This window comes from Sphaerodactylus townsendi, linkage group LG02, assembly GCF_021028975.2.
Source record: "Sphaerodactylus townsendi isolate TG3544 linkage group LG02, MPM_Stown_v2.3, whole genome shotgun sequence".
In the NCBI taxonomy this organism is placed as follows: Eukaryota; Metazoa; Chordata; class Lepidosauria; order Squamata; family Sphaerodactylidae; genus Sphaerodactylus; species Sphaerodactylus townsendi.
This window is the reverse complement of record NC_059426.1, coordinates 40,906,120-40,920,544: the sequence shown is the minus strand read 5'-3', so window position 1 is coordinate 40,920,544 and position 14,425 is coordinate 40,906,120. Positions and strand designations below refer to the sequence as shown.

At 42.5% G+C, this 14,425-nt stretch overlaps 1 protein-coding gene across 1 annotated transcript in view; it reads left to right on the top strand.

The window, feature by feature from the left end:
* Positions 1-14,425, top strand: part of FMNL2 (formin like 2) — a 262,288-nt gene that overhangs the window by 200,391 nt on the left and 47,472 nt on the right. Inside the window, exons 10-11 of the mRNA XM_048484488.1 lie at positions 8,737-8,811; positions 13,715-13,825. Of these exons, the coding sequence (XP_048340445.1) occupies positions 8,737-8,811; positions 13,715-13,825 (186 nt within the window). The remainder of the gene's footprint in view (positions 1-8,736; positions 8,812-13,714; positions 13,826-14,425) is intronic.

Genomic DNA, 14,425 nt, shown 5'->3' with positions numbered 1-14,425 from the left:
TAACAAACAATATGAGACAGGGCCCACTGAGTCATTGCCTAGATCCAACCTGTTTAAAGCTGTAAGTCCTGGACTGAAACTGCTCCATATTCTAGTGTCCTGGAATAATTGTAAGAAGTGCAGTAGATTACAGAATATTTACCAACATGATACTGGTGAAAATTGGAGTAATGTCCAGTAATTTCGAAAGCAGAAACCAAGCAGCCAATACAGTCCAGACTACAAATATGTTACAAACTGAGAAAAATTAAGTGCATTATTCAGTTGAGACAAACCAATAATTGAAATCAATCTCTAGCTAGAGTTACCAATATTTCAGACACAAGAAGCAAAAATCCAACCAATAAAGCTTTCCCTGTTACTTGTAAAATAGTATCAAATCTGGCCAAGAGAATAGTTTGCTGGCCTGATGGATAACTCTTGTTATGCATTTCTTCTAGATTCTGGCAGTCTTTTTCTTTTTAAAGGAAACGTCTGTGTGACATTTAGTAGCTGTTCCCAATGAATAATTTTTCTTCCGCTTTGACAATTCCTTTGGAATTTTTTTAGTCTACTTTTTATACAGCTTCTCTTTCTGAATTTTAAAATAACATACTTCTTTTCAATAAGAACTAATATGTCAGATCCAACAAGCTTTTCCATGGGCAGAAAAGAAAGGAGTCTTCTTTGACGATGAAAAAGATTATGCTGGGGAATATAGGATCAGAATGGCCAAGAATGACAGGGGAGAGAAACTCAGAAGTGCAATGAATGAATGAATGAATGAATGAATGAATGAATGAATGAATGAATGAATGAATGAATGAATGAATGAATGAATGAGTGATAGATAGATAGATAGATAGATAGATAGATAGATAGATAGATAGATAGATAGATAGATAGATAGATAGATAGATAGATAGATAGATAGATAGATAGATAGATAGATAGATAGATAGATAGATAGATAGATAGATAGATAGATAGATAGATAGATAGATAGATAGATAGATAGATAGATAGATAGATAAGGAGGGGAATTGGATGTGACTAAGTGACACTAGTTGTGGGATGCAGCCCTCTACCTCCGTATGACAGAACTGAACCCAGCTTCTCCATCTGCCCTTCTCACTGTTTTTGGACTTTATGGTAAATTGGAATTCTTAGTATATTTTTTGTATTCATGTTGTACAAAAATCAATGAGCTGCGGTATTATCAAGTACCAAGGGAGTTTTACCTTCATAGATTGAAGGAAAATGCCTACTGAAAGGAAACCATTTTTGAAGACATGCTGAGGATACCCAACCCATGGTGACCCTTTGCTCATGTACATGTGAACCAGCCTTTAAATGGCTGCATAGAAACCGCAGCAGCATATGCAGGCATTATGCAAAATCAAGACATGTTTTGAAACCGTTTCTTGGGTTTTCATCAGTCATATTCCCACTGGGATTCTCAACCATAACTTACTTGAGGGGGAAAAAGTAATAGATCAAAACTTTATTGCCTACTGCATTATATACTGTATTACATTATGTATATATTATGCTTCTTATTATGTAGGGAAGCATCACTATAAAAATATAAAACACTTGAGGCCACAATAGATAAAATAAAAGGGCACATGCGAATTTGAGGGCTGTGATGGAAGGGTTCTGTTGTGTTTTGTTAATGTAAGGATCTTGGCAACCAGGGCTTTGACTAATGAGCCCTCGTTCTTCATTATTTATTATTTTTTTCTGCAGGGAGTAACAGCTCATTGTTTAGCCCCAGAATCTCTTGCAAAGATGGACTGAGATTCAAATTTATGTATCTAATTCAGGACAAGAATTTATTGCAAACAGAAAACCAGCTTTACTTGTACTGGTCACTGCAGCTATTTTATGTCACAAGTAGCAGCAGACTGTGTTATAAAGCGTGAACCAGTCATTTTTTCCCCTGGAGCAGTTATCTGCAGACATTATACCCCACTCATTAAAGGGCAAAAAGTATTTTCAGCCTAGTAAACACAAAACAACAGTTTATTTAACCAGAAACTGGCGAGATAATGGGTCTTTCTTCCCTTCAGCAATCTGTAAGCATGTAGTGCTAGTCTACAAAACCACGCTGTAAAATTGTGCTATCCTGGAATGAAACTGGCTGATCACAGTACGCCGTTGTAGTAGGAAGAAAAAAGGAATAATTGTGTCTTCAGTGTAGAAAGGGCAAAGGAAGGAAGAAAGCATGTTTAAGCATCACATCAGCGTTCTGATTTTAAGCCTACAAGCATATTTAAAAGTAGGTCATGTTTTTGTCTTGTTTCCTAGCCCTGTCCGATGCGGAGTTTTCTGAGAAAAGATTTTTTTCATCTTATTCTTTAATTATCACTGAATATTATACATAAAGTTCAGTGAAGTTCCAAGGCTGTAACAGTTTAAGTTACTTTTCAAACTTCTCCTCCTTGGATAATGTATTAAATTTTGTCCCATGTTTTCTCCAAGGAGCTCTAAGTGGGTTGCAAGCACCTACCATTCCCAGTTTTGCCTCACAACTACCCTCAAAGAGGATGTGATTAGCCCAGAGTGACTCAGTTGGCTGATGGCTGAAATGTGATCTGAAAGGTGGACTCCTCTGTCTTCATGGGATGCTTTAACAACAATACTAGACATAACATGTAAAGCATCTCACATATAGGCACTTTCTGCATGAGTCATTTAACCCTGGCCAGGGCTGGGATTAAAACTGTTTGGGGTTTGTATTGGTCACTGCATGGCTCTTCGCATGGCTTCTGCCCCTAAATCAGCCTTGCCTGGGTTAAATGGCAGGACCTGGGATATCCGAGAATCGCACTGTGCACTATTCTTTTTGAATATCCCAGATTGCTGCTGTTCCCATGCAAAGGGCCCTGGGTAGTTGCTGCTGCTTTTACCTGCAGTGTTGGTGTTGGGAGTTCTGGGAACTTCATGCAAAAAACCCCCTATGAAGTGAGCAGTGAAACTGAGCGCAAATTGCCCTTCGTACACTCTTCCATCAGCAGTTTTTCTCTTTGGCACAAAAAATTCCACCTTGACTATTCAGCTCATTGTCCATATGGGTCCCACACCTGTCAGAATCAGCTTTTTTAGACACTTTAGGATTGCAGGGGAGAAGGTGTAAGTAAGGAAAAAATTTTCTGAATGTCATTTTACTCTTCTACATAGGATAATCTATTGTTCGTTTTTCTATTTTCAGATACTCTCTTCATATACTCACAGTACATTAATCCATTTCTTATTATCCTTACCTGAATCCACATTCCTTTTTCTTAGGATTTAACTAGTTAGTAGGGTTATCAAACTCCAGATGAGGCCTGGATTTCTCCCAGAGTGTGATTTATTTCAGGCTACAGAGATCAGTTCTCTTGAAGGAAATGGCCACTTTGGAGGGCGGACTGTATGGTGTCACATTTCTCCATCCATCCCTAGGCCGCACACTTCAAACACAAAACAACATCAGTTGATCAATGCTTTCTAATTCAGTGAGATAGCTTTTTTCCTCACAAGCATCTAAAAATGTTTCCTCAGAAACAGAGCAACCCTTTCTGTATGGTTTTGTTCAGTAGGGGAGCTTGTGACAAATCTTCTCCCACCCTTTGTTAAAGTATATGTATAAGAAAATAGATTAATTGGGCTTTTCCACTCAGTCTTAGGAAAGCTGCAGAGTCACAGTACCTCATTACTGCCTCCCTCCTTTTGTCATAAATTACTCAGCACCTGAGGGTTCTTAACAGATAAGGTAACTAGAAGAATCTATTAAATACATACATTTTAAGGAGTTGACACAAAAGAGATAAAGTAAGTTTACAAATCATCAGTTACTTACACCATCAGATTGCTGTAAACAGTTTAGAAACTGAATTGTGGAAAGCTTTCATGGCCGGATTCAACTGGTTCTGGCCACACAACTGGTTCACGGCCACACAGCCCGGAAAACCCACCAGAACCAGTTTAGAAACTGTTACAGGGATTTGATATGTTTCTCAGTCCCTGAACAGATAACATTACAAGTAACTTCAAATAACAAAGATCTTTTAAAGCTGTCCTCTCTAGACAGTTACAAATCTAGCTGAGCCTGTGAGCCCCCTGATGTTAAGAGTTCTCAGACTTCCTTCTCCACTAGATAATCTGAGATAGAACATTTGTCCTGAGGTAAAAAGCATAGCAGTTCACCCTTCCACCAGTCTAAGGAAATTCTCCTCAGAGATTAGTTCCTATTCACCCAAAATATTTGTTTTTCCTTTTAGGATTCCCACTTTTGACTCTCAGAAGAATAATCCTTCCCTCTTTGAGCTCTCCCTGCGAAGCCTCTCTGCCTCTCCAGAGTCCTCCCACCCCTCACAGAGAGAACCACAATTCCTGTGTGTGTGTCTGTGTTTTGACTGCTACTAGGGACCGCTAGTGTAGGTCAGGGCAGCCGCTTGTCTGTCTGACACTTTCCCTCATTAAGATTAGCGCTCCCCTCAGAGTATAGAGATACTCTCTCAACCTGCTCATCTCTCCAACTATTTTTTCCCCCCAACATCACCAACTGATCACCTGGCATTCTCTCCTCCCGCCAATCAGAAGTTAGCGTTTGTTTCCTTCTCTACTGAACTCTTTCCAGTCATGTTGGTTCTTGTCAGTTATATGTTACATGTTAAGCTTAAGAGTCCTGTAATCCATCATAGCATTTATTTATTTATTTATTTAATTAGATTTTTATACCGCCCCATCCCCGAAGGGCTCTGGGCGGTGTACAACATATAAAAATACAATATAAAACAAGTAAACATTTAAAGCAGCAATAAAAATGGCGTCCAGCATTCCTATAGTAAAAAGTCCCTCCCCCCCTTAAAGAGGGAGGCATGGCGAGTCTCATTAGATGACAGGTGGCCCAGATGTCAGGGCCAAAGAAAGGGGACACTATTAGCGGCTGGTTCCTCCAAAGGCCCAGCGGAACAGCTCCGTCTTACAGGCCCTGCGGAACTCCCCAAGGTCCCACAGGGCCCGGACAGCTGGAGGAAGAGCGTTCCACCAGGCCGGGGCCAGAGCCGTAAGGGCCCTGGCCCGTGTGGAGGCCAGCCGCATCATGTTTGTTATATGCTGAAGAAATGCCTTGATTATATTTTTCAATTGGGTGGCATCACATTGCAATTGGGAGGCATCACATTGGAAACTATAAACCACATGGCAATAGATTAGAAGACTATACTCTTGATGGTAAATAACATTTAAGGTTGTTTCCTTCAAGCCATCTTCTTCTTTTCTTCTATTTTTCTCCTCCTTATATTTTCAATCTGTTCTGATTTTCCATTTTACTGTGTTTTTCCAATTTTGTTTCCAACTGTCATTAATATTTTGGATTATAAATATCAGTCGAACAAGACAAAAAACAGCTTGAACATGTTTCTGGCTACTTATGCTGTTAAGTTGGGAAGAAGATTCTAGATATGGTGCCTGTCATTTCAGCATTTTGAGATGGCAGTTCCTTATCTCTTCTTATAACATGGGATTGCTATTTTTGTGTGCATCTCTCCGTACTTGTGCATGACCATGAAATGTCAGGGATCTTGTACTGTCACTGACAGAAAATGGAAACTTTATACCTTTTACAGGTCTTTATGCCTGTTGCACTTGCTGACTCTGTTGTGATTGAAAATAAAGTCAGAATATAGTCTGTATACTATCAAGTTTCAGTCTGATGTCTTTCATTCTTTGCAGCTTGATTCTGGCCTTTGTGATAAGAATTAGTTTTATGCATTGCCCAAAGCAGTCTGGGTTGTTTGTGTTCAGAGTGAGGAGAAAATGTTCTATCAAGCATCCATAGTTCCTGATGTCCTAGATCAGGGGTAGGGAACCTGCGGCTCTCCAGATGTTCAGGAACTACAATTCCCATCATGCTGGTAGGGGCTGATGGGAATTGTAGTTCCTGAACATCTGGAGAGCCGCAGGTTCCCTACCCCTGTCCTAGATTCTCTTACTTTTGCCAGCCTGACACAGCTATGCCCATTCATCCATTTTGCCAGTTTAACAAGCAAAGAAGGTTGATTGCATTTTCTAGGATGCCCCTCGTTATCCACAACCAGCTATCAGCAAGGAGATAAGAAGTTTATAGGCTTGAGGAGGAGTCAGGCTCCTTGTCTAGAATGGTCTCCCTAAACGGGTCATCAATTTTTTGTGCCTTTGCTAAGGTGGTGCGCCAAGACACGTTTCCTATGCAGTGTAATAAAATGGCTTCAGCCAGAACTCTGATATAATCAGGTTTCATGGAAGTTAGTGAAGGATGTTTGTTTCTGTGCCACAAAATGCACAGACATGGATGAAACTATTTTTTTTAAAGGAGTGGGTTTGCTAGGTTGCAGGTTTGAGGAAGGGATAGGTGGGTGAGATGTGGAAAGCAAAAGATAGCACAAACACTTTCTCTTTAATAACAAAAACTTCTGGACACAGTTTGTTTATTAGACCTAGGTGGAGGAGCAGAGCAGCATGGGAACAAATCTTGGCATTGGGTGACCTGCCACATGATGAATCCCCTCCCCAGCCTGCTTGCTGGGGGAAACCTGTGGAATTACACGTAAATGGAGCCATGTGGACTCTGGCCTCTCCATGGTCCCCTTGTCATCTGGAGGCATATGCTAACCAATAACTCCCACCCGGACGTGTGGCTGAGTAGCTACACAATCCATGGCCCCTTGTTGGGGTAACCAGCAATGAGGCAGGTGGACAGGCTCACCCAAAGATCCATCCTGATGCTCAACCAGCCAAAGAGCAGGGAGTTCCAGGCCCTGCTCTTGTCAAAGCTCCTAAGCCTGTAGCCAGCTTTGCACAGTGTATTGGATCCCATGTTACCAAATGTCAGAGATCCACTCTGAGAAGAGCATTCCATCCTCCCAAAAAAGGAGTTGTCTGAATGAAATATTGGGCGTAGGATTACCCACACACTGAGAGACATCACAAACTGTGTGATGCCCTTGCAAACTTTCTGCCTGGCCTGGTCCCCTCTTCTTTCCCAACGCTCCAGCAAGCATGAGCAAAACAACATGAACCCTGAGTGTCTTTGAAGTAGAGTCCAAAGGTTGCAGTGAGATTAAGGTATGCTGTTCTAAACTGAACAATCATTCTTCCCTATCTGGATAACAAAGGCCTGGGGTGGGGCCCACAGGAAAACCTCAGCCACCACATTGGGGAGAAGGGTCTCCCATTTTATTCCACAAAGACTTGACCATGAAATGAAGGCCTACTTAGGGGAAACGACCCTGCGGGTGAGGTTAAGATGTTGAAGCAAAACCTGCATTTCCTGCAGGGTGCATTTTTTTCTTGTCCATAAACCCAGCCAACAAGCTTTTCAGCATGACTGATTTGCCCTCAGGGAGGCTCGATGTGCTGTTCACCATATCCAGGAAGATTTCCAAATACACCAAACTGGTGGCCCAGCCCCCAGTCTCCTCATGAGCTAGTTTCATCCACGTCTGTGCATTTTGTGGCACAGAAACAAACATCATCCTTCACTAACTTCCATGAAACCTGACTATATCAGAGTTCTGACTGAAGTCTCCGGTCCTGCTTCACAGGCCACTCTTGCAGGTCTGCCTGAGCCTCAACTTGCTCCATCCGATTCAGCAGTTGCACTGAAGTCTGCAAAATGTCCTTCCCAAAAAATAACAGAGCAGCCTGTGCAGTGTTGCACTCCCATTGCTCTCCCACTGGGCACACTCTTGAAGTTTGAGGGCGGAGGGGAGTTCTATCCTTATGGACCCCATGGAGGAGAAAGCTCATATGGATCCTATACGGGGAGCTCTCCTCTGCAGCTTCCATATGCCCTCTGTAAGCGGGCCCCGGGTGGCTGCTTGGGACACTCACCCCACCAGTGCAGCCCAGCTTTATGCTTGAGTGCCAAGGCCTGAAGGCGGCTACCCTTTAGCAAAGACCTCTTTAGAGGCCCTTTTTGGAAGCATGGCTTCTATCCAATGGTGAAGTCACAGGCCCAAGCCTCATGTGGGCCTTGCAAGCTGCTGAAGGCAGAAGCCTCGGCCTCCTGATCCATGCCAAAGCCCTTAATCCAGAAGAGAAACCCAAATGGTTGACCCAAGAAAGAGGGATGAGGCTGAGGCCCTGTAGGCTTTGCAGCCGTGCCACATCTGCCTGACACAGCCAGCTACTCCAACTTCTAATGAGGGCCCCATGTGACTGGTTGGCTGCATCTTCTTCCTCCTGCCTCCCCACCCTCCTGCACTGCAACTGGTGGCACGGATAGGTCTGGACTGATTATAACAGGTCTTGCATCTTGCACGTTTAGGAGCATCCTCCCATGCAGGGCGTACTCTGGTGAACCTTTTTTCCATTATAGATTTAAACTTTAACCTGCTTAATTTCATGCTGCTGTTAATAGCACTGGAGTCAATAAAATTGCACTGGAGCCAACAGGCCAATAAAAAAACAAAGGTTATAATACTGCACTATGTTAAAATGTTGCACTGTTCTCTTTGCATCAGGATGGGAATGAAGAAATGAACTGCCTGTGGTTTGGTTTTTAACGAGGATTTATTTTTCTCCTTAGACCAGCATTAAATAGTGATTATCTGCTGTAGTTATCATCTAATGACTGTCTACTGTAGTAAGCTGTTTAGAGAGAGATGCTAGATATTGTTTGTGCTTCAGCTTCTGCTGGTCTCTTAATGCAAAGGATTTCAGAGGTGTTTTTAATGCTCCCTTTAGCATACAGATTCATAATAGGTTTTCTGTGCAATTCCTTCCCAGGTTTGTGGAGAAAAGCAGCGGTTTGAGAAGCTTATGGAACATTTCCGAAATGAAGATAACAATATCGACTTCATGGTAAATATTGGAAGCTTGTGTTGCATATTTCTCTGTGTTTTCATATACTTTGAAGAACATTTATTGTTTTAAGTGTATATTACACTTATACAGAGGAGTTTCAAAGTTTCTTGCAGTAAGCCTACCCAAGGGCAAAATTATTTAAATCTGCAAAAAGAAAACTGTAGTCACATTGGGTAGTACAAAATCACATTGGGTAGCAAAAAATCACAATGTGCTACTGTAGACACATTTCTCGGCTTCAAGCTTCCCAGCCTGACGGCCCAAATAACACGACGCCGCCCCTAAGGCCGTTAAGCACAGAAGCTGGCGCTGTCTAGGAAACGCAGGAGCATCGGGCCTCGATCTTCCTCCCACCTCCCCAGAGGCGGCGCCAGGCTGCCCCTCTAAAAACGCTGTTTGAGGCAAACAGCGTGTTCCCTAACGCCATGCGCGAACGGCACCGCCAAGGGTATACATCGCGAAGTTTGCTCTGCCGTCTCTATCTCGCTATCCTCGCAGCTGTTTCTCTACCCGGATCATTGAGACCCTTCCTCCGCTGTCCTCCTGTAACCCTGGAGGCTCTGGAGGGCAGCGTGGGCGGAGTCTTAGTAGTCCAGCAGGGTGACGAGGACGACGAGGTGAGTGTGGGGGACAGGAAAGAGGTGATGTTCCTGCGTCTGCGATTTCTCCCAAGGCCAGCCTCATATGCGGTGGCCGGTGCAGGGCCATTGGGTGGTATATGAACAAAAGCAGGCCAAAAAAAAAGTGCTACTTGATGATTTTTCACTTCTGTAGATCTACATGAAATGGTCATCAGCCACTTTAGTTAGTGATGTTACAGCAAACAGTAATATACCAGTGTGAGAATATCTATCCGCAGTTCAAAAGGAGGCTGACTGTGAGTGGAGGGAAGCGGTCCGGGGCAAAGCTGTGCTCATTGACACATCAGCCTGCTCTGGCGGTGAAGCAAAATTGAATTCGTTCTAGAAGTGCTCTTGCTTGGTGCAGAGAGGATAGAAAGTGAAAGCAGGGGAAATAGATCTGTACAAGAAATCTTGCTGCGAGGGACATTTGCCTCCATCATACAGCAGGCATGTTGTACATAATCGGCCTGTGAGAACCTTATGACATGAGAATCAGAACATAGATGGGGAAGTGGGGTGTTCCCCTTCTTGTTCCATATATAAATGTAGCACTTCTATTTTCACTAGTTTCCCAGTTTGCTTTTGCTGAATTATTCACTGATACCACTTCTTTTTTGAATGGCAGTTACAAAACATACAGAATAGATTGCATGATACACCAAACTTGCTGATTTATCAGTCTTACCTACTGAAAGTCTGCCATTACCTACTGAAAGTCTGCCAATAACACCTTGGTTTTGCCACTGAAATATTTGTGAAAGCAATCTCTAGAGCAGTGGTGGTGGAACTCATGGCACTTCCATGGATACCTCATCAGCCTTGCCAGCATGGCCAGACTACCACGCTGACAGGGGCTGATGGGAATTGTAGTCCATGAACATCTGGAGTGCCATAGGTTCGCCACTATGGCTCTAGAGCAGGGGTAGGGAACCTGCGGCTCTCCAGATGTTCAGGAACTACAATTCCCATCAGCCCCTGCCAGCATGGCCAATTGGAGAGCCGCAGGTTCCCTACCCCTGCTCTAGAGGATTTCTTAATGTCCTGTTCCAGTTTCAGAGCTTAAGGAAGATGTTCTCCCCCATTCCCAAGATGGTATGATGGGGTGTGAGTGAGTACCTCACAGTCACTGTAACTTAGATCTTTTAGACACTAGAGTTCTTTAAAGTGAAATCACAGTATAAGTGCCCATGAAAGGTATAAGACTGAAGGTCTAAAAAGGCTACTGGGGCAAGAACTCCTTGGTAGGAGTTGTAGTATATGAAAATTGCCTGCCTTGTTTGAATTCTAGCTAGATGTATCATTTTGGGTTCCCATGTTTGTATTGTATTAGTACCATAGGCCACAGTGGCATAAGTTGATCTGCTGGGAATTCTAATTGGCCCTGTAGCACCTGTCATTAAAAATGCTAAAACTCCACAACAAAATAGTATATACATATCTTTTGAAGGACATGGCTTATATTCACTCACAATCAGAAATATGTTCAAAGTACCAACAACAACATTCATGGAAGAATTATCTGACAGCCTGTCACAGACATACTTCTCCATCCTATTCGTAATGATACGTCAGGCAACTAGTGCAGCTGTTTATAAAGAGAAGTAAGAGATGAAAAACCCTGAGGGTATTTTTGACTTCTTTCAGCAGCTGACAGACTTTGTATCTAGAATTAAAGGGAAGAAATGAGCGACATGTGGCCAGTTAACCAGACAGCTACTTCTCTGACAGGGAAAAAAAAGCAGATTCAAATAGCAAACAGCATCATGAGAATGGGCTCAGAACTGTTACAATGAGAATTTTTTTTGGACGACTGGGCCTAGATTGAAATTGGATTCAGGAAGATGATAGGAAGTTTTGGGCCAGGTCAGTGGCTACACAGAAACAGTGTGTCTTATTTTATACTCTTGGTGTACACATTGTCCACATTCTTTGTATCTTACACAAAAGCAGTTCCAAGAATACCAAAAGCAGGAAAACAGTTAAAGATGGATAAAGGGAAGGATTCACAGCTCAACTGTTGCAGTCGGGGCAGGGAGAGTCTTCCCAAAGAATCATGTGAAATGGTTTAGAGAAACAGATTTTTCTGTGAGGTGCTAACTAGTTGTTCTAGGGGCCAAAACTGTTTGCTTTGACAGATGCATCTTCTTACTGCCTTTTGCAGAAGCTGTTAGAAAACTGGGAACAATGAGATGGGGGCATCAAACATAACCCTTGCTACATTTCATTCCAGGTGCTGCTGGGTGTGTGGCAGAGTAAATGCTGACAATCCTTAGGGCAATATTAAGCCCATAAACATCTGCAGACTCACAGAAGAAGCATTCAATAGTATTTCTGTTTCAAGTCTCTAATGAGATGTGCCTCACAACACATTGGGGAGTTAGGGCTGTAAGATTTGGGCTGGTTACAAATAAAACCTATACCCTTGGGTTGTTTATCCCCTACTTCCTTTCCTTCTTCTCAACTGTTAAAATATAATCATGAAGAAGAAACAGTTGAGAATTAATGGCATATGGCTTGTCAGATCAGAATCATCCGTTGCCATCTGGTTCTAACTCAATCTGCATGTTGTTAGAACCAACATGTGGCATATGTGTTACACAAGGTTTGGGAAAGGAGGTGAGCTTCGTATCTGCGGAAGGTCATTGTGGACCCATGGGCCATCTGAGTTGTGAGACCATTTGGGTTTTCAATCTTGATAATGTTTATCAGCGTGATGGAGACGGGGTCAACCCAAGTTCTGTGGTTCTGTCTGAAACATGAATAATTACACTGCAATGTTTACGCTATACTGTTGACCTTGACTTGACATTAAACCTGGGGTATGGGAAGTTTTCCCCCAGAAGTAAGCACTCCTGCAGTAAAAAAGAAAAGAATATCTGAAGAGACATTTTAGACATTCTTGTGACTGTTGTGTCCTTTTAAAACAATCCAGATATTTAGCTTGAGGAAAACAGATTCTTTTGCTTGAGTTACATTAAATATGTCGACAGTTAGATGTGAGGATTAGTTGCCATCATAGCTACCATTTATTCAGTCTAGTCAGTTTTTATTTTCTTACTTCACTGGTTTGTATCAATCATATTTCTGGTTTGTAGGAGTACAGCTGAGAGTTTGGTGAAATAGTTGATTTAATGAAGGAAATTTTAACGACTTTCCAGAGTTGGTCTCAGGCATAAGTAAATTGCAATTTAGGGCCTCAAATTTTGAGGACCCTTGAATACTACAAAATTATTTAAAATTACTACATTAGCACGTTCAGTAATGCTAAGGGAAACTTGGCAAAGTTCACATGTCTTAATATGGCCCCGAGGCTCGCCATATCTTTAACCTATTAAGAAAAGGAGCAGCACAATTTATAGAAAAAGGTGAGGCTGCAGCATTGACTTTCAATTAATTTGAAGAAACAGGAAAATGTCCTCTTGGGAAATTCTTTCCAAGAGCTGTGCTTTTGGCTTATATATTTCCACGGTCTTCCCCATCTGAATTTTCTGATAGCCAGATGTGGGGTTGCCAGGCTGTGGTTAGCAACTGGCCAGAGGTTTGTGTGGAGGCAATGGCATAGTGCCAATGGGGCGGCGGGACGATGCCCCAGGTGCCGCCGCAGCGAGGGTGTAGGCAGGCCGTGGAGGGAGCGTTTGGGGGGTGTTCCAGGGCAGGGCATTGGCGGGTGCACCGCAGCAGGGGCACAGGGTATATGCATGGCCCTGGCACAGTTCCCCCTCACTCCTCCCCTGTGTGGAGGGACATGTAGGGGGCTGCAACATTGTGTGCGCTGCTGCATCACTTATAGAGGAAACCCTGATGTGACTTTAGGGTTGCTCTAGAGACTTCCAGAAATTCTGCGGTTCTACCCTAGAGTTCTGGCAATTCCTAGAACTATTCTATGTCTTTTATGGGTTTTCCTCAGAAATGACATAGCAGCACACATGACACCGATGTTTTAAAAAGTTATTTTTTCATGGAAAGCTGTCATAGTGAGAGACCCGGCAACCATAATTAAATGTTCAGAAAATTTCTTTTTTGAAAAGTGAAAAAATTATTCAGTAAAAAGTTAAATACAAGGTATGTATTATAAATGTATAAAGGTTTGTTCTGAAAATTCAGATTCTGAGGATTCTGCATCCCTCCTCACATTCTGTGTATGTAGAATATACAGAATTGTTGTTTAACAAGACAGCCAACCTCAGGAAAACAAATTTGCTCCTGTCAAAAAGAAAGGATATACCTCTATTGCATCTATTATCAATATCCATATTGTGGTAACTGTTGCTTTGCAGGTGGCATGCATGCAGTTCATCAACATAGTGGTTCACTCAGTAGAAGACATGAATTTCAGAGTTCATCTCCAATATGAGTTTACAAAACTAGGCCTGGATGAATATTTGGATGTGAGTATAACTGGCTCATCATTGACTTCCAGTCATGGTACCAGATGTGACTATTTGGATGTGTTTGAGTTTTGTGCTAGAATTTTTAACAGAACTGGCAGTGTGTTTGTGTATGTGTCTTTATTGTATTTTTTAATCGTCAAATATTGGCCCTAAAAAAAACCCCAAGTTAGAAAAAAAATGACAATAAAATCAGCATTGTAGTCACACCGAAATCAAATCTGTCATAAGTCTGAAGGAAGATTTGGTGTTTTCCCCTCCCCATTTATACAAAGGTGAACCCTTACTACCTCTTTTTAACTGCAAGGCATGTTTTCTTCTCCAAGGATATTGCTCTTTTGCATGCCATGGATGATCGCTTAGCTAGGGGGCTGTTGTTTTCATTTGCTTGACTTCAGAATCATCTGCAAGACAGTCCGAATCCTGGTGGGAGGGAGTGTGTGGAATCCTTTTTACTTTGTATTGATATGTGGTGACCACCCAGCTCCTGATGCCAAGAGAGTGAATAGAACCAGATGCTACACACGCTTCTAGTGCAGTGACCTTTGCTCCAACAAAACGCTTCTGCTACGTGCTCCTCCCTCAGCTACACTGGCCTCT